A 19443-nucleotide genomic window follows, 5' to 3' on the forward strand; every position below is an offset into this window, starting at 1 on the left:
GTTCACCAATGGTTAACCTTTACCACATTTGTTTAACTCTCCGTGTGTGTGTGTGTGTGTGTGTTGTTTTGGCTGAATCATTTGAAAATAAGTAGCAGATAGTTGTGTCACTTCACTCCTAAATACTTCAGCATGTACTCACTAAGAACATAGACATTCTCCTACATAATTACAATACCATTATCATATCCAAGAATGTAATAGTTATAAAACATTATCTAATATACCATTTTCAAAATTTCTCACTATCCCCATATTGTCCCTTAGAGCTGTTTTCTTCTTCCTTCCACCATCTAAGATCACTTGTTGCATTTGGTCATCAGTTCTTCTTAGTCTCCTTTAATCTAAAACAGGCCTTCTACCCCTTGTTTTTCGAATATTGATCTTTTTGAAGATTTCAGATCCGTTTCACGATTAGTTAGATTTGGGTTAATATGCCTTTTTTTGCACATTCCTTCCATAATATGGTTATGTAGTACCACTCGAGAAACATTACACAGACTAGTCAGAAAAGAGAGCAAATATCCTTAAAGTCCCAATTACTGAATAAAAAATATGATTTTTTTAGCAGCCAAACTATCAATCGGCCAAGAGAAGTAGCTTTGATCTGTGACAGCTACACCCAACATCCCCCAAATCCTCAACATGCTCACTGACTTCAACAGATTTCCCTATTCATGTCCTCAAATGGACACAATACGACTGTACCTTATCTTCTGTCATTTTGTGGGTTGGAGTCCTCCTCTTAATTCCCAGTCCTGTAGTGAGTGTGGCAGATACAGTGGCCAGTCCCTGACTGTCCTCCTCCAGCTTCCTGAGACTAGTTATACATTAGAGTAGGAGGAGCAAAGCAAAGAAGGCATGAGGCCAAGTCTAATCCTGGGCAGAGGGCGAATATTGATGGGAATCCAATCAATAAATGCTTTGCCTCTGTGACTTGTGGCTTCAATGCCTTTGTTCCAACAGGAAAGATGATGGGAGCAGGTCCCTTAGGCGTAAGTTAGAAACCAGAGGCGGTCATGTTTTAAGGCACGTTCTAAATGGGGCAGTAACCAGGGGCAGTTGAAAAAAGAAATCTTTGGGGTCTTTTGTCGAAAATGAGAGAAGCTGGGCTGCCATGCTATGCCGTGGGGAAAAGAAAGAGGTGCGTGGGAGCCACATGCACTGCCCTGCAGAGAAACAGTTCTGTGGTGCTTTGCACTTCAGAGCTGGACTGTGTGGCCAGAGGTCACTGTAGGCTTGAGTGGTTAGCTGAATGCGTTTGGAGAGTCAGGAACTTGGGTTTGAATCTCACCATTTTACTGGTGGTGTGACCTTAAACAAGTGGCTCATTGTGACTTTTCTGTGCCTTAGTTTTTTCACCTGATGGAATGAAAATAACAGAATATACACTTTGTTTATTGGTTGGGTTAAATGTGGTAATATATGAAAGTGTTTAGCATGGTGAATAACAGGTGCTCAGCAAATGTTGGTTGCTCTTGTTTTTGCTGTTATAGTTACTGGTTCGGTGTATGTCAAGAGGCACCTGAAGGAGGCAGTAGTGGAGCTCTCAAGTAAATCTCCCAGGGCTTGGGCTTGTGCCCGTCTGCACATCCTCTACCATGTCCAGTCTCGGGGTGGGGGTGGGGGCAGGTGACATCAAAATTGGTTGAGCTTGAACTGTGCCTGGCAAACTGTGTTACTGGTTCCACTGAGGCTCAGCTGGAACCAGTGTCCCGCAGGGAAGATGTAACGAACAGCCCCAGAAATGAGGAAACAGAATGAGGAGGTAAAGGAGGCTCAGATTTCATTTGTCTTTGATTTCCCCACTCTTTTCATTTGTATCACTTCTGCAAGGTAATGCAAGTGAGTATCATTCAATTCAAATCACAAACTTTTATTGAGCCCAGCACAGTCCCAGGCTCTGAGATGCATGATATAAATATGACACTTTGGAGCTCATAATGCATAAGGAGAGAGAAACGCAACCATAAACAGCAATACAGTAATTTCTGAGTGGAAAGGCATGAATGAATATTACTAACAAAGATAGTTAATCTTTATTGAGTTCTTGTTTAGTGCCAGGTGCTGCTCTCAGCGCTTTACGTGGATTAACCCATTGAATCATAACATAAGGCACTCTCCCTTGCAGAGTCAAGCTTTGGGGAGCAGTTTTGAAATCAGAATTTAAAGACCCCAGGTAGCCGCGCTGCTGTTAATGCATAGTCGGCTCCTGGCTTTCTGCTCCAGTTTCAGCTGGTGATGCGCACGACCAATTGTCTGAGCGTATTTAATCAGGAGATGATTCCTTAGCAATCATTTTCCAGTGACAGGAAACTCTGCCAGAAAGTCTTTGTGCGGCTGTCAAAAATAATAGTTCCCTCTGTTTACCAACCTTTGTTTTTTGAATCTTCCTTTTAAGAGATGGCCTGGAGTGCTGCGTGGGGCCGTGGAGCCTTTAACTTCTCCTGCCGGGTTGGAGCTGCGCGCACAGCGCGCAAGGGAGCTGTTTTCTTCATTGGAAACACGCCCTGCCACTCGCTTAACCGGGACGCTGGACCTTAAGCCACCTAGACCAGTTTCCTCTGGTTTAGCCCAGACCTCTCCTGTTCTCTTACTCAGAAATAAGTAATCTCTGCACATTTTAGGGATGGCTGAAACTTTATCTCCGGCTGTAGGGTGGAGGAATTGTTCCAGTGATTGCATTGGGATTTAGCCTCCGGAGAACTGATAATGCATTTCGACCTCTCAGGAGAGTTTGCCTTAGCGCCCACCCGAGGAGCTGCGGGTCCGATTGCATGAAGGCGTCTTCGTGTTTCCCTGGCTGTGGGATAAAGTCAGGCTTTTCTCGCTTTGTTGTCCGGATGGGGGTCCCTCAGTGAGGTGCGCCAGTGTCCAGAATCACCCAGAGATCCCCTCTGGGCTGCGTGAAACAGCTCTGTGTGGTTGTTTTTTTAGGGTTCACTTTGTAAACCCTTCAAGTCACATTCTGATTACTTCTTTTTTCATTTTATTTTATTTTTTAACATCTTTATTGGAGTATAATTGCTTTACAATGGTGTGTTAGTTTCTGCTGTATAACGAAGTGAATCAGCTATACATGTACATATATCCCCATATCACCTCCTTCTTGCATCTCCCTCCCATCCTCCCTATCCCACCCCTCTAGGTGGTCACAAAGCACTGAGCTGATCTCCCTGTGCTATGCGGCTGCTTCCCACTAGCTATCTATTTTACATTTGGTAGTGTATATATGTCCATGCCACTCTCTCACTTCATCCCAGCTTACCCTTCCCCCTTCGTGTCTCAAGGCCATTCTCTATGTCTGCGTCTTTATAAAGTCCACTGATTTAAATATAAATCTCCTCCAAAACCCTCAGAGAAATAGCATAATGTTTAACCAAACGTCTGGGTACTGTGGCCCCAAGTTGACACATCAAATTAATCATCACAGCATGCTACCTTTGAGGTTGGTATTTTTCACTCAGTATAATTCCTTCCAGATGCATCTAAGTTGCATGTATCCGTTGTTTGCTTTTATTGCTTAGTATTGTTCCATGGAATGGATGTACCACAACCTGTTTAATCATTAACCTTTGAAGGACATCTCAGCCCTCTCCAGTTTTGCGTTATTACAAATAAAGCTGCCATAAATATTCATGTAAATAAAGAAAAACCTTTTTGTGTAGCCATTAAGTCTTCTTTTTCTGGAATAAATGTCCATGAGTGCAGTTGTTGGGTCAGATGGTATTTGCACATTTAGCTTTTAAGAAACCGCCATTTTACATTCTTACCAGGGATGTATGAGTGATTTAGTTTCTCTGCACCCTCATCATTTGATGTTGTCATTATTTTTTACTTTAGCCATTCTGAAAGGTGTAGTGATATCTTACTGTGGCTTTATTTTACATTTCTTTAATGGTTAATGACGTTGGACATATAATTTAATTATCTGACATCTGTATATCCTTTTTGGTGAAATGTCTCTTCATATCTTTTGCTCATCTTCTAATTGAATTATTGTTTTGTTTCCCTTCATGGCAGAACTCTTCTGAAAAACTGTCTACACTCACTTCACTACTCACCATCCTTTTCTCCTCAATCTAACTTAAGTGGGTTTTTGTCCCTCACCGTGCCTCTGAAGTAGCTTTTTATGGGTTTCCCCAAAATCTGCGTCTCCCTAAGGCTAATGGACAATTCTGTATCCATTGGAGTACTATCCTTTTTCTTAAAACTTTTTCTTCTCTTGTTCTCATGACAATATGATCACTTGAACTCAATGGCCACTGCCTCTTATTATCTTACTCCCTCTTTATTCCTAGACTTCTAAATGGTATTGTTGTCCAGAGCTCAGTCCTTGGCCTGTTCTTTTTATCTACATCCATTCTGTAGATGAACTCGTCAGATATAATGGCCTTAAGAACCATCCATACTAGCCCTGAGCAATAGAATGTTTTGTGATGATAAAAATATCCTACATCTGTGTTGTTCAATATAGTTGCCACTAGCCACATGTGGCTATTTCAACTTAAGTTAATTAAAAATTTAAATTTCAGCTACTCAGTCCTACTGAAACCAAGCAGGACCCTGCGAGGCCTTCCCGGGAACAGACTCCCCTCCTAACCACAACACACCCCCTGTCCTCTCCCTCTTGTTTGTAAAAAAGCTTTAGCCTCCCTGAGTTCCAAAGAGCAAATTTAATCAGTGAAGTGAGACAATGCAGAAACAAAGGAAAATAGTCAAGCAAGAGAAGATCATCATAGTTTAGCCATAAAACAAAGTCAAGGACCTTTAGTTCCTCCTCGGGGGTTATAGGTAATATCCTGAGCTATACCCTTGAGCTGATTTGCAGCTACTAAAACCCCCACCAGGTGGAAGAAGTTACCCTTTACCGCATGCTGACCGCAAGCACATAGATCCCAGACTAGCTGGAACCAGAAGGTTGATGATGTTGATTCCCGAAATACCATCCGGTTACCGCACTACCAACCAATCAGAAGAATGTCCACGAGCCGATCCGGCACCTTTCGACCCTCTTCCTCACCTTGCCTTTAAAAACCCTTCCTCAAAGGGTTTCAGGGTGGTTTGGGTCTTTTGAGCGTGAAGATTATCTTCAATTTTTAGACAAACTACCAGCAAGGCAAGAGGCAACTTCACAAATGAACTAGGAGTTAGAAAAATAATTAACCATCAAGTTCCTACCACCTCTTTCTAAACTATCGAACACCTACCATGGTTCAGAATTTCACACGTTGTCACTTCATCCCTATAGCACCATTTAAATAGAATATTCTCATTTACCTGTGAGAAGACTAAGCCTCAGAGCATTGAAGGATCTATCCCAAGTTTCCATGGCTAATCAGTGGAAAAGCTGTGATTACTCACTCAGCCTTTCAACAGATGTTTGTAGATTATCTTTTATGTGCCAGAACTGGAGACAACAGTGAACCCATCAGATAAGATTCCTGTCTTCCAAGAATTTACATGCTATAGGGATTGGGATCCAAGTTTTAGAGCCTACCTTGAGAGTGCTCAAACTTTCCCAAATGACAACCTATTAGGTTCCATATAAACCCAGATTTTTAGCTTCAGTTCTTTCTGCTATAGCTCACCATCGTTGTTACTGTTCTGCAAGACATTTTTGAAGCTTGTCATCATGTGATCTACTCCACAGTGAACGTTGGCTCTCTTTACATTCATATGCTGTATGGCCCAACTTATTCAACAATTAATAACTGGATTCTTGACCACTAAGGGTAAGAGTGAACAGTTGTTTAAACTACAAAAGCATTGTCATGTTTTCCGCCCAGTCTAGAGACCCTCACGCCTACTCACTCTCTTTCAGTTCTACCTACAATCCAAATAGAAAGTCATCTGTCGTATACCCATTTAATAAGAATCCCTATGATAGCTTTCCTTGTGGAAAGATAAAATGAGGACTTTACTGAATGTATTGAGAATAAGGATTTGAGATTATTTAATTTTAGAAGACCCTAAACAAGTTAAGTAAATAGTTTGGAGAAAATTTAGTGGCCACGAAACGTTTCAAATTCAAGCCTTAATTAAACTTTGTGTCCCTAAGCAATGTGAGACAGTTGGGCCAATAATATTAGACCCTTATTTCTTAGAGTAGGTTTTAGGAATAAATAATCCAATGAGCACTGAAGTCTGAGCTTTGATGTAATAGACTTGAGGGAGGGGTTTGATTAAGTGTAGATATTTCTCTGACAGACAGTAATGTGAGTGTGGGTTGGGCGGCACAATGAGTGAAAAAGGAAAGATGGAGGATGCTAAAAGGAACGGAGTCCAGGTCTCCAGGAAGGCCTGCTGAGGCTGGCATATGGTTCCCGATCGTGCTCTGGGACCCATACTGACCTCTTGGGCTTCCCCTGGAAATGAGCCTTGGCAGAGGTCCAACGAGGTCAAGTCTTTGTCCAAGGTCAGTGATGGTCTCTATCTTCAGCCATATCCATGGCTAGGGGAGCCTGCTAGGATCTTAAGGAGAGTGTCCTGTGCTGGCACTAAGAGGGAAGGACATGGGGCAGGTTGTTTGTGCCAGTTCTGCCTGTGACAGCCAATAAATTGCCCTATTTCCTTTATTCCTTTTCTTTTCTTTCTTTTAAACTTGCCTGTTAATGCGTCAATTCAATGAATCTATAGGTGGATAAGAAGGGATTAGTAGATTCTTCTGGCTAGCTCAGTGGTCACCTGGAGACACTCAGACAATCTTAGGTGATAAACCCAAATGTACACAGAGGCCTGTGGGACCTCTTAACCCCCTCCCAAAGGCAAACCTTTAGCCCCAGGTGCAGGGAAGAGGAAGTAGCCCTGGTCACTGGGGCTGTGACTGTCTACTTCTTGGACAGATACACTGACCTTAACAGCCTTTCAATGACCCACATTGGGAGTCTCAGGTACCAGATGAAAAGCTACCCAATAGCTGTACAAGTCTAGGCACTGTCCTCACTTTTCCTTTGTCTCTTTTTCTCCTTTCAAAAATATTTACTTCATTTTAATAGCAAATTAAACATAAATACATGAGACCACTGTCCTTGAGAAAATTTTGTAGAATACAGATAAAGCTGAAATAACCCTCTACCACCACCTTCAACCAAGATAGCTCCTCAGAGATGTCTCTGTTTTCAGTTTGGTAGGTGTCTTTCCAATCCACCATCCCCTTTGAATCTTCTACTCTTAATTGTTTCTGTCACTTTGTCTCCTCTCCAAATTTGTCCTCTCTGCCATGTTAGGATGAAGTTTTAATTTAACTACTACTCCTCAGGAAGCTTCCTCTTGGACTTCCCTGGTGACGCAGAGGTTAAGAATCCACCTGCCAATACAGGGGACATGGGTTCGATCCCTGGTCTTGGAAGATCCCACATGCCACGGAGCAACTAAGCCCGTGCACCACAACGACTGAGCCTGCGAGCCACAACTACTGAAGCCCGCACATCTAGAGCCCATGCTCTGCAACAAGAGAAACCACCACATTGAGGAGCCCCTGCACAGCAACGAAGAGTAGCCCCCGCTTGCCACAACTAGAGAAAGCCCGCGTGCACAGCAACAAAGACCCGACACAGCCAAAAATAAATAAATAAATAAATAAACTTATTAAAAAGAAAAGAAAAAAAAAGCTTCCTCTTAATTTGCCCTCCTTGGTATGGCACAGAAGCCATAGACAAGTGATGCACAATTCCTCAGGTGTCTGGATATCCTTTTCCAGCACCCCAGGCCTATGCTTGTCTGAGAGAGAACATGAGAAGAAGAGCAGCTGTGTCACCACTTCTGCTAGACCAGATATCTGGCTGACCCCTTCAGCCTGGTGGCCGTCACTTTAGAAAGGATGAAAAACTTTCCCTTCCTGGAATGGTTTTATATCTTTTCGGAACCCAAGGAACCTTGTAAAATGAATTCATGCCACCCTCTCACAAGGGTTTGGAGCACTGGACTGGGGTCAAAAGATGTTTTCTGGGTTCTCCCTCTCCAGAGCGTTTGGCCTTTTGACTATGGGTAAGTCTTGCTTAACTTCTCTACACTTCATCTGTAGAACAAACTAGATAATCTCTGTCTCTTCATGTGTAAGACGGAGATTGTATTGGATTCATGGGATTTTTGCGGGGGTTAAATAAGATAGTATGGATACAGTGCTTAGAATAAAGCCCAGCACATAGTAAACTCTCAGTAGATGTCAGCTGTCATTATTTTTCTGCTGTCAGTTTCCATGATTTGTTCTTAATTTAATATCCTCTCCAAAAGTTAGTATAGGGTCCTGTGACTCCCAGGGTTGACTAGCTATGTGAGCTCTTCTCCCTTTTTTTTAGCCTGGAGTTTGTGTTATTTGGCTCATTAAAAGAACAAGGGGCCACCTACTGAGTGGCCACTTCCCTGGATTTGTGCCATTCACGTAAGGAAGGTTTGACAATTTGTGACAAATTTCTTTGACAGATGTGCATCTATGGTAATTTATCAGTGGGCTCTGCCCCAAATTAATTAATCATTGGGCAATTCAGTCTAAATTGGATGGTGCTACTGCATGCAGAAAATTTTTGTTTGCCATTCTTGAGTCATCTCAGTTTAAAATAAGTCAATTAAAATTCTCTGTTCCTAACCATTTTTCAATCAAGTGTGCCTAGACGGCCACAGTACTCTCTGCAGGGCATCTTTCTGTTCATGAGTTTGTGTCTCTTTAATGTCTGTGGGTTAATCATTTTCCGACAGTGTGCTATTTTCTACCACTGCCTTCAGTAGCTTTTGCTGCTAGCTTGCGGGGTACTAAGGGAGGCTTATGTGGTTGACATAAAAAAGTGGGAGTGAAGATCATGAGGTCATCACTGAGGTATAACAAACAATGTTGCTCCGTGTTATTGACCAATAGGTCACCAATAAAAGAAGCAGTGTCAGGGAGAAATGGTTCTCGTGACAGCTGTTTACCAGACATAGAGGAGTTCCAGGAATGTACTGTAACAAGCAGATGGTGCAACTCGGTGATGGGTGAGTTGTTGACCAGGTACTTTTTTGTCTTGTAGATCTTTAAGAGACATAATCAGCTTCAATTTATTAGCCCCATTCTCCTCGGAAAATCCCCAGTGCTTACCAACACCTAGTGTGGGCTCTGGCATCTGTTCAGAGACTTGGAGAGTCAGTGGCAAGACTGGTAAAAATAAACCCAAATAGAATTTCTCGCTCCCTTACAACTTGATATCATCTTCCCTCTTTGAACAGGGTGACTGGGTTTGGGGAAGCACTTTGTGGTGGTTGGTGGGGAGAGGAAGTTGTTTTCATTTTTCATCAGTGAGTCAAACGAGTACATCAAAAATGGAAGCTCAGTGCCTTGGTGCCTCCATGCAGTAGAAAACACAGTGTGCACTGTCCTAGAAGCAATCCTCCGAGCCTCCAGGGATGTCCAAGGCAGCTGCGGAATGGAGCCCTCCTTTGTGGTGGCCATGGTCTCCCCTCACAACTGGAGTCTACCCCACGTTTGTGTCCTGCCTTTCTTCTCACTTCTGTTCGCTCCTTTTTCTTCTCTCTTCCCAAAGGCTCCTCAGGTGGCCTATGCTGAGCTGAAGGGGGAAATTGCTTTGTTCTGCTACAGCAAGAGCACAGGGTCTCTCACCCTGACCCATCTGTAAGATTCCAACCAAGCCTTACAGTGTGCTCTGTTGCCTTTGTTTTGCCACTGATGGGAGCAAGATGAAGAGGGTCAGGGATGTGGCTTGGTGGGGAGGAAAGAGTGCTGTCCTAGGAGGCTTCTTGTTCCACTGCTGATGCAGCCCTCCAGCCCACCTTGAACCACTCAGGGACTTGGAGCCGTGGTCTCTGAAGAGTTAGGCTCTAAGTTCCCTGAAATTTTGTCCTTCCAAGACATGTAAGATCACAGCAATGATAGGGATAGGTTTCTTGCCGATGGCTTCATAATGAAGGGCAAAGAGATGGTCGAGTGTTCCCATAGCTAAGTGTCCTGAGTGACAAATTCTAGTCCTTTTCCGGTGGTTATAGCACTGGCTAGGAGGCGGCCCCAACACTAGAATGTCCGTGATCCTTTTGTCCTTATCAGTAGCACCTGACCTGACTCATCCATTGTCCTTACAGATTTCTTGCCAGTGAGAATTCCCTTAGCATTTTAATCCATTAATTTGCTGCTGCAGAGCCAGCTCTGCCTAGGAGAGCTCCAGATGCCAAGGCACTGAAAGATTGCTGTCTGAAAAGTTTACTGAGTAATGAAATCAAAAAGCATCTCAAATACCAGATGCACAAGGTAATGCTTTTTCCGACTGTCATTGTTAACTTCCACAAAGATTGTAGCAGAGTGCCGTTGGGAAGGTGGAAGCGAGAACTAGATCGGGGGAGAAACCGTGAGTTTGCCGCAGAAGTCACTGCTTGATTAGTAAGATCAAATCTGAGTCTAAAGACAGACTTTCTTATAAAGTATCTTTCATTAAGGTAGCGTTATTCACTTTTTTTTAACCATTGAAACTTAAGGAATGAAGCAGGCATATAACACGGGACTATAAACCCAAGAGCACCAAATGGAAATGTGCATCAAACAACAGATCGTCAAAAAAAGGTAATTTGTTTTTTTAAAAAAGGAAAAAAGGGGAAAAATATGATTTTGGGTATTGAGAGTGGCAAAGGCACCTTATTCTTTCCCTCTTTAGATAAACCAATATACATATTTAAAAAGTAAAAATGGTATTCTTTTTAATGTAGTTATTCTTCTAACATTTCTCTTGAATTTTGTGGGCATTATAATAACGATGCACAAAGTTTACAAAGAGCTTTTTTATCGGTGATTTGATCTGATCAACATAACACAAATGTGAGAAGGGTAGGAATGGCTTCATGATCCCCATTTTAGAGATAAGAAAACAGAGGCTCAGAGATGTCTGTTTGCTTAGGGTCCCCCAGCTCACACATTGTGTTCTGACTTTAGATTCTGTTCTTCCATGTATTTTACAACTAAAGTCCCAGTTCTCAGCTTTCCCTTTTTCCTATTGTTTTCTCATGTCCTTTTAGTGAAAGGCCAAGGAAAACCTTCTCCCAGGGTGATCACTGACATTGAATCACAGTCGTGACTCTGATGTCTCAGGAACCAAATGCTCTTGGATGAGATGCTACTCAGGTGTTCTTTATTTTAAAGAGGACGGGTGCGCTTTGCAGGGTCATTGTTGATGGAGTGGTTTGGTCGAAAGAGCACCAGACTGGTCACCAAAAGAGCCAGCTTCTTATTTAGGTTCCACCACTGCCCACCCTAAGACCTTGAGCAAGTTATTTCTTCTCTTTGCAGCTCAGTGTCTGCATTCACAAAATGAGGGGGTTAAACAGAATGAGCTCTAAATTAAAATTAGGGAAAATTTTTAAATATGTTGGAAAAAATTAAAATGCATAATGAAACAAATAATTAGAACATATAAAAAGTAGGCAAGACCAATGAAACAAACCAAGAGACCAAGAAATTAAGAGTAATGAGAGAATATAAATGTAGATTAAAGCACAAAATGTAAATAAAAAGAGGAAAAAGCATAAAAGCAAAAAACATACAAAGGTAAATGGAGATATTTAAGCATAAGAATATTCAAAGGAGAAAAGCAAAGTAAGAAGGATTTAAAGTCACAAAGAAGCAGAAATCAATACAACTGCCAAATAAAAGGGAGAGGTTGGACTTCCCTGGTGGCTCAGTGGTTAAGAATCTGCCTGCCAATGCAGGAGACATGGGTTCGATCCCTGGCCTGGGAAGATCCCACATACCGCGGAGCAGCCAAGCCCATGCGCCACAACTACTGAGCCTGCGCTCTAGAGCCTGCAAGCCACAACTACTGAGCCCACGCACTGCAACTACTGAAGCCCGCGCACCTAGATCCCATGTTCCTCAACAAGAGAAGCCACCGCAATGAGAAGCCCGCGCACCGGAACGAAGAGTAGCCCCCGCTCGCTGCAACTAGAGAAAGCCCGTGCGCAGCGACAAAGACCCAACGCAGCCAAATAAAATAAAATAAAATAAAAATAACAGGGAGAGGTTAAATAGAACATAAATAGCTTTGCAGTACACCTGAAACTAACACAACACTGTAAATCAGCTATACTCCAATAAAAAGTTTTAAAAAAGTAAATAGCTAAGTAAAAGAAATTAGAAGTTGAGTATAAAAAGACAAGTGTTAGGCCCGTGAGCCATGGCCGCTGAGCCTGCACGTCCGGAGCTTGTGTTCTGCAATGGGAGAGGCCACAACGGTGAGAGGCCCGCGTACCGCCAAAAACAAAAACAAAAAAAAAAAAAAAAAGACAAGTATTAAAGTAGCAATAGAAATTTTTTATCTCAACCTAAATCTAAGAGACAATAAAAAAGATGGTAAAAGTCAATGGAGGTTTGAAATTTTGAGATAGAAAGTGGATCAGCATGAAAAAAGAAAAGCAGTTCAAAGCCATATAAGAACAGCAAAGTGTATGCAAATAGGCAAAAATAATAGCAATAGAATGTACTTTTAAAAGGGTATATCTTAAAGTAAAAGGTGTTATTAACTTCAAGAAAACAAGAAGAAAATGACCCGAGTAGGAGAGCAGGTAGGCGTCCTGTGTCTTCGGCAAGGCCCTCTGAGCTGAGGCCATGGGCTGCAATGTTGCGTCTCCAAGTAGGAGGCTTAGGCCCCCGTGGGTAGCAAAGCTCCCGGCTGTGAGGAAGAGTGTGCACCAGTGACGAAGGGAAGTAGCATGGTAGATGAGGAGTGAGGTCGGTGGCCCAGATAGCTTGTCCCATTTGGCTGGTCACAGCAGCACCTGGGCAAGACTTCTGCAATCCCTACTTGGGACGAAAGATGGTACCAAGACGCTTGCACAACATGAAACAGGGTGGTTGTTTGCACGCACTTTTGGTGTTTAGACGTACTGGAAACATGCAGAATTGTTCAAAGGGGAAGAAAGGAAAACTCCAGAAGTATAGTGTCTCTCAAAGTGTGGGATTGGGGGTGGTTCAAGACCACGGGCACCCAAATTACAGACTACTGCTCAGAGCAGGGTTGGGGTGTTCCAGAAGGTCTGCCTGAGTAACCAGCATGTGGGTGATTCCTATGACCAGGAGAGTTTGGGCGAGTAGGGCCCGGGCCAGCTTCATGCTTCAAAGCTGGGCTTCAGTGAAGAAATCTGGGGACTTAGTCCTACAGACAGCAACTAAAAGAATGCTGGGAATTACATGCACGAAATGATCCATTCTCACGGGTTTCACCACAAACACACAGGAATCACTGCGTTCTTAACTGACGGCGTGATTCATTCATCAAACATTGCCCACGTTGGCCAGGCAGCTGGCTGAATCAGGAATTTGAAAGCCCTGGGGCCTATGTTAGAGGACTGGCATAGGGGTGTAAAGACTGTGCTCCACACTCATGTACTCAGGTGATTGTTTTTCCTGCTCCATCAGCACTGTCTCTAGTCATGCTGAACTCCTTGCCATTTCCAGGCCCACATGCTCTTCATTCCTCTGTGCCTTTGTTCAAGCCGCTCCCTCTTGTTGGAATGCCTCTCTCCCTTTTTCCTGTCCCACAACCTGGTAAAGGCCACCTGCTCCTGGAAGCCCTCTGTAACCATTCTAGGCAGAGGGTCCCTTCTCTTCAGTCCCATAGTAGCCCCTGCATTCCTCTGTCAAATGCTGGGCTCTGCTTCTTTTGCTATTGCCTCTGTGCCTGTTTGTATTCCTCCCCTGCCTTCCCCAGCTGCCCTGGAGCAAAAGGAGACTGCAGCACCTTAGGGGCAGGGATCATTTCTTCGTCTGCTGTTTCTGCCTTAGCGTCCAGTGGTGAGGCCTGCTATGTATAGAGCAGCTGGTAAATAAATGGTTGCTTTGCTTTTCTCTACACAGGTGGGTTTGTGTTGGTGGCTTGTCAAAAGTCAGATCATGGCTGTCTCAAACACTTTAAAAAATAAGATGGCATATAAACAGGCAAAAAATAAAAATACTATGATGAATTTTTTTGAGCTCTCTGATACTTGAAGGTGATAAGGCAGCTTTATTAAGATGAACTGAACCAATGACTGTTAATATATACACATTAAACATTGCCATAAAACACAACCAATATACAAATGAAGATTCTTAGGGAAAATGCTTATAGTTACGTTTTCCAAATTATGGGCCAGGGACCTCAGCAGGGCTTGGGGTTGTGGATCTATAACAAAGAGTCCAGTATCCAAGCATATACCAAGCATTGTTTGTAGACTAAATGACTCACATGTATAAGTACTTTTTCTCAAATGAGTGTGGCTTATAAATTGCAGTTTCACTTAAAAGTGTTACTGAACTTTTTGCTGCTTTTTAGTTTCGTAGGTGGTTACGATGAGAAGTCATCATATTTAAAATGATTGGGAAACTCAGGCTTATTAGGTGGCTGGGATGCAGTTAGTTGATGACTTCTGTGTTGTGCAATGTCTTCTGTCACAGCATGTTCACTCTGCACTGGTACTTAGGCCTGTGGAAGCTGTTTGAATTCTGCCTGAAATTAACCACCACTTACCTGGATAAAGCCAGCAACAGAAGTCTAACTATGGACACCAGGGCGGGCATCTGCTTTGTTCCTGATGCTGGATCATGTTCTTCCCCTTTTCCCCCCTTTCTATATTTATCCCTTCAATTTTTGAGATGGGCAGTACATTTCTATACTAAACAAAGATCTGGACTTCTATAAGTACTCTAGAGCAGTCATTACCACATTAAAAAAACTTTTTACTAAGCAGGAAAATTTCAAAAACAAAACCCCATACAACCCCAAATCCTGTGGGGACCAACAAAAAGACTGCCAATTTTTAATTTTACCAAACTAGAACATTTAATGGAATGAATGTGTATATATCATCACCAGACTCTCAAATACATCTTTTCACTATACAGTGAGAACATGCTGCCTCCTTAAAGACTGTCTTTAAATGAGCTTTATGGAAAGCTCACTGTGTTGTCCTTTGTCTTGGACTGGTGATAGCTTTGGCCTGCCCAGATTGATGGGCCTCCAATTATGAATGGCTGTCCTAGTGAGGAGGAAGGGTAAGATAGGGGAAAACGTCAGATTGACCTGAAGGCTATGCTCTTTCTTTCTGGTCCAGTGATGCCTTCTAGCCCTAAATTCCTCAATCTTAACTGGCATCTCTCTTTTTTTAAATTTTATTTATTTATTTATTTATTTATTTATTTTTGGCTGTGTTGGGTCTTCGTTTCTGTGTGAGGGCTTTCTCTAGTTGCGGTGAGCGGGGGCCACTCTTCATCACGGTGCGCGGGCCTCTCACTATCGTGGCCTCTCTTGTTGCGGAGCACAGGCTCCAGACGCGCAGGCTCAGTAGTTGTGGCTCACGGGCCCAGCCGCTCCGCGGCATGTGGGATCTTCCCAGACCGCGGCACGAACCCGTGTCCCCTGCATCGGCAGGGGGACTCTCAACCACTGCGCCACCAGGGAAGCCCTGGCATCTCTTTTACTAAAGGAGTTTAGTAATCCAAGATGACCCGAGATCATGCAGCACTGGGTGTAGGGCTAAAACATTTGGTCAGACCATGATGCTGCTAGTCCATGTCCTCACGACACCATCTGGTAAATTAACTTTGAACTTTGGAAACCAAGATGACTATTTTTCTTGGCTGGAGGTGATCTTCTTTCAAATTGTTATTGTCATGGAACATGAACTTAGTTGCTTATGGATGTATAAAAACATGTTTTCAAGCTGGTGATATTCCATTTTAAAGAAAACCAGCACTCAAATATTTTCACATAAATTATTGAGAACTCATTTTAAAATCATTTATGGTGTCTATACAACTGGAATTTGTGATGCTTAGATTGTTCACAACGACTGACACCTTGGGCATTTCTCAGCGTCTGTTCCACATTCTCTACCTGTACCTGGAACCAATGCTTTGTATCTTCTGTAAAGGACTCCAGGAATCTACAGCTAAGTACCATGGAATCCAGAAATGGCTTTGGTCCTGGAAAAGATTGATTAAGACCATCACCCATGCTATTTAGCACGAATTATATTTTATCTTTCATCTCAACAGATTTGTGAAAAGGCATGGAAAATAATAGAGGAACAAAAAAAATTATTTCACTGTTATATTGCTTCATATTACATCATTTCATTATCTTCTTCCTTTATTTTTTAAAATATTTCTTTTATTAAGTGAGCAGGGAAATACATGATTGAACAAATTGAAACTACAAGCTGTGACCTTTACAAGACTGAGTGAAACAATAAATTCGTCAGAAGGCATGTGTCAATTTCCTACAACAAAACTTCATGCAACAACATTCAGTGGAGCTAAATATATACAGATGTTAGAGGCTGCCCAGGGAAGCCTCAGAACTATTGTCACTTGGAAGAATCATAAGACCCGAATGTCATTAGGCTTTCTTGAAGCTGCATTTGGCAGAAGAATACCTTTAATGTTGTTTATTTCTTGTTTTAGAAAAAAATTTGTTGTTATCATTTTTAAACATTTAGACCAGAAAACAAAATTCAGTATCCTCTTCCCACTTCTAGCAACTCTGTACTTATTGCACTGCCAGTAGCTTAAAATGGATCATTATCTGTATAAATGTAATGGTTTTGAAATACATTTTTCTCAAGGTTCTATATGACAGCCTCTCTTCCAACCCTGCAGCTTGGCCTGTTAAGATGATTCATGGAGCAAGAAAGTACAGCCAGGATTATAGCGAGGTGTTTTCCATCCACAATAGCCTTCCAGGAAAGGAAATCCATTAGGTTTTCCATTATCTACATGAAAGCAGACCTATGCTTTTATGATATAGACTTTGGACACAGCTTTTTGTTTTGATATTGAAATGAAAATGAACTTTTAGTTTTATACCTTCATAAAAAATCCCCAAACCCTGTTATTTATTTTCATTCATTCGTTCATCCGATAAATACTTACTGAGTGATTACTACTTTCCAGGCATTATTATGTGTACTTGAGATAGGCCAGTGAACAGACTAGATGTTGATAAGTGCTATGAAAGGCAGAGACTAAGTGGGGGATTGGAAATTATTTTATGTAGGTCTCTGATAGTTTAGGGATATTTGTGCAGAGACCCAAAGGAAGCAGGGAGCACATGATACAGATACATGAATGGAGAGCTTTCCAGACAGAGGAAACAGCCAGGGCAAAGACCCTGAGACAGGAGCATGCTTTGAGGGTCTCCTGGGTAAAGCAAGGAGGGCAGTGTGGCTGGAGCTAAGTGAACTAGGCTAACAGTAGATGAGGTCAGAGAAGTGGTAGTGGTGGTTGGGAATGGAGCAAAGGCTAGGTCAGATTTATTAGGGCCTTATGGGCCACTGTAGGACGTTGACATTCTGAGTGAGATGGGAAGACACTGACCACTTGAGCAGAAAAGTGGCCTAAACTGGTATATTAGTGGATGTTTTAAAAGTGTCATCTCAGGCAAAATGTGGCATGGTCTCAGCTTGGATTATGGGTATTTTCTAAAGTGGGCCGGTGCGGGGGAATAAGGTGTTTTGTTTTTAATGGATTGCATGCGGTATGTGAAGGAGAAAAATGAAGGGAAATGATAAGATCTTCTGGTCTGGAGGAACAAAGTTGCCATTTACTGACATAGAGAAGACTGTAATGGGAGTAGATCTGTAGGTGGGGTGCAAATTAGTGTAGTTTTAAATACGTTGAGTTTGAGATTTCAATTATGCATCCAATGAAGATGCCAAGTAAGTAGTTAGACATATAAATCGGGCTCTCAGAAAAGAGATTAGGGCTGGAGATAAAAATATGAGTATTGATAAAAATATGATGGTTTTTCAAACCCCAAGACTAGAAGAGATCACTTAGAAAGGGGATGTCCAGTGCTGGGCACTCTAGGAATTCAGCAAAGGAGACCAATAAGGAATGGTCAGAGAGGTGAGAGAACACGAGAGGGATGTCCCAGAGCTGAGAAACGATTCAATACTTCAAGAAGGAAGGAGTTATTCCCTGTGTTAAAGACTGCAGGTAAATTAAACGGCACGAAGTCAGAGACCTGGCCATTGCACTTGACAGTGTGGATATAACTGGTGTCCTTAGCAAGAGCTGCTTGTGGTGGGGATGGAAAGCTGATTTGTTTTTTTTGTGTGAAGGGGAACAGATAAGTAAGATGGCAGTTAGGGATGGTAGTGGGGCCCAGGGTGTTTATAACACAAGAGATTGCAGCATGAATGCAGTGCAGCCCTCCAACAGAATGAGTCAAGCTGGTGACACCGAAGATTTTTGGGGTGATGACCTTTATTTGGTGACAGTGGATGGGATCCACCTAGAGCAAAGGGGAAGAATTGCCTGCTACCAGTTTAGGAGGTGGTGAGGTAATTGGTACGTTTCACTGTTCAAGATCAGGAAACTGAGAAGCCAGGGATTCTCTAAGTGGTTCTTGAAATCACCAAGAATTAATCAAGGGTGGTGCTGGAGATGGTGACAGTGAGCTAAGCACCAAGATACTGAAGCAAAGAGGGGGAGTGACTGAAGGTAACTGGAGAACTTATAGGCTGATGGCAAGAGCTTCAAAGCATTGAAGTGTTGAGAAGAAGGGATAATAGTTTGGAAGTGGCAATGAAGAACAAGCAGGCGTCCTACTACTATCAATATTTTATTTTTCACATTTTGATAGAGATAACATAAAATAGTATATTCCAGGGTGTGGCAGTCACAGTATGGGAAAACCCCGGCTTAGAACCTATCAGATCATTTCTAACTACAGCTTGGAACAAACTTAGACAACAGTAACTGAAGGCTTTTTGAATGCAGGGAAAAAAAAATACTTGAAAGTAACCAAAAGGTTCAGACTAGAAAATATGCCAAGAAGATTTTCTTCTTTTATACCCTGACACAGGTGAGACTTAGCCAGTTTCAGCACGTTTTTGACAATTTAAAACACTTTAGAAAACTGGAGATTTAAACAATGTAAACACTTGTAGGCATAGCGAAATGATAGTTTTCCCTTCCAATATTATAAATTTGGCATTTCTACAGTTATGTTAACATTGTAAAAAAGATAGCTAAAACGCACAAAAATAGTTTCACAACATCCAATTTTAAACTTCATCCAAGCTGTCATCCTTTTTTGTTTTTTCCTGCTGCAGATTTATTTCTTGCTGTCACCTAACACTTGAAATTCTGATTCAGGGTGATGTCTGAGGTTTTTAAATAAACCATAATACAGAATTACTATTCCTTAATACTAACCCCAGGGGAAGAGATAGGAGGAAGAGGCAGCTGGGGCATGGATATTTGCTATGGACAAACAATGATCCATTGCTGGAAATGAAAACTCACCTTTCCTCCAGTATTTGCCCAGCCTCAACTGTGCAATGCAATTTAGTGTGATAAAAACAAACCATCAAAACCAAACCCTATCATGCAAAGAGTTGAGTTAGTTTGAAGATATCTACACAAAGCAAAAATCTGGAAACTTTGGAGCATTTCTATTTTAAACTGTATTTTCTAGTCTTCATCCAAAT

At 42.2% G+C, this 19443-nt stretch overlaps 1 protein-coding gene across 2 annotated transcripts in view; it reads right to left on the bottom strand.

Moving 5' to 3' along the window:
- SLC2A2 (solute carrier family 2 member 2) overlaps positions 1-793 on the bottom strand; it is a 35209-nt gene extending 34416 nt beyond the window's left edge. Inside the window, exon 1 of one of the 2 annotated variants that reach the window (XM_004270556.3) lies at positions 709-793. In XM_004270556.3, the coding sequence (XP_004270604.1) occupies positions 709-723 (15 nt within the window). In that variant the 5' untranslated portion in view covers positions 724-793. The remainder of the gene's footprint in view (positions 1-708) is intronic. The other variant, XM_049709788.1, reaches the window with a different exon arrangement.
- Positions 794-19443: the final 18650 nt, after the last annotated feature.

The sequence above is a fragment of the Orcinus orca genome, chromosome 5 (assembly GCF_937001465.1).
Source record: "Orcinus orca chromosome 5, mOrcOrc1.1, whole genome shotgun sequence".
NCBI lineage: Eukaryota > Metazoa > Chordata > Mammalia > Artiodactyla > Delphinidae > Orcinus > Orcinus orca.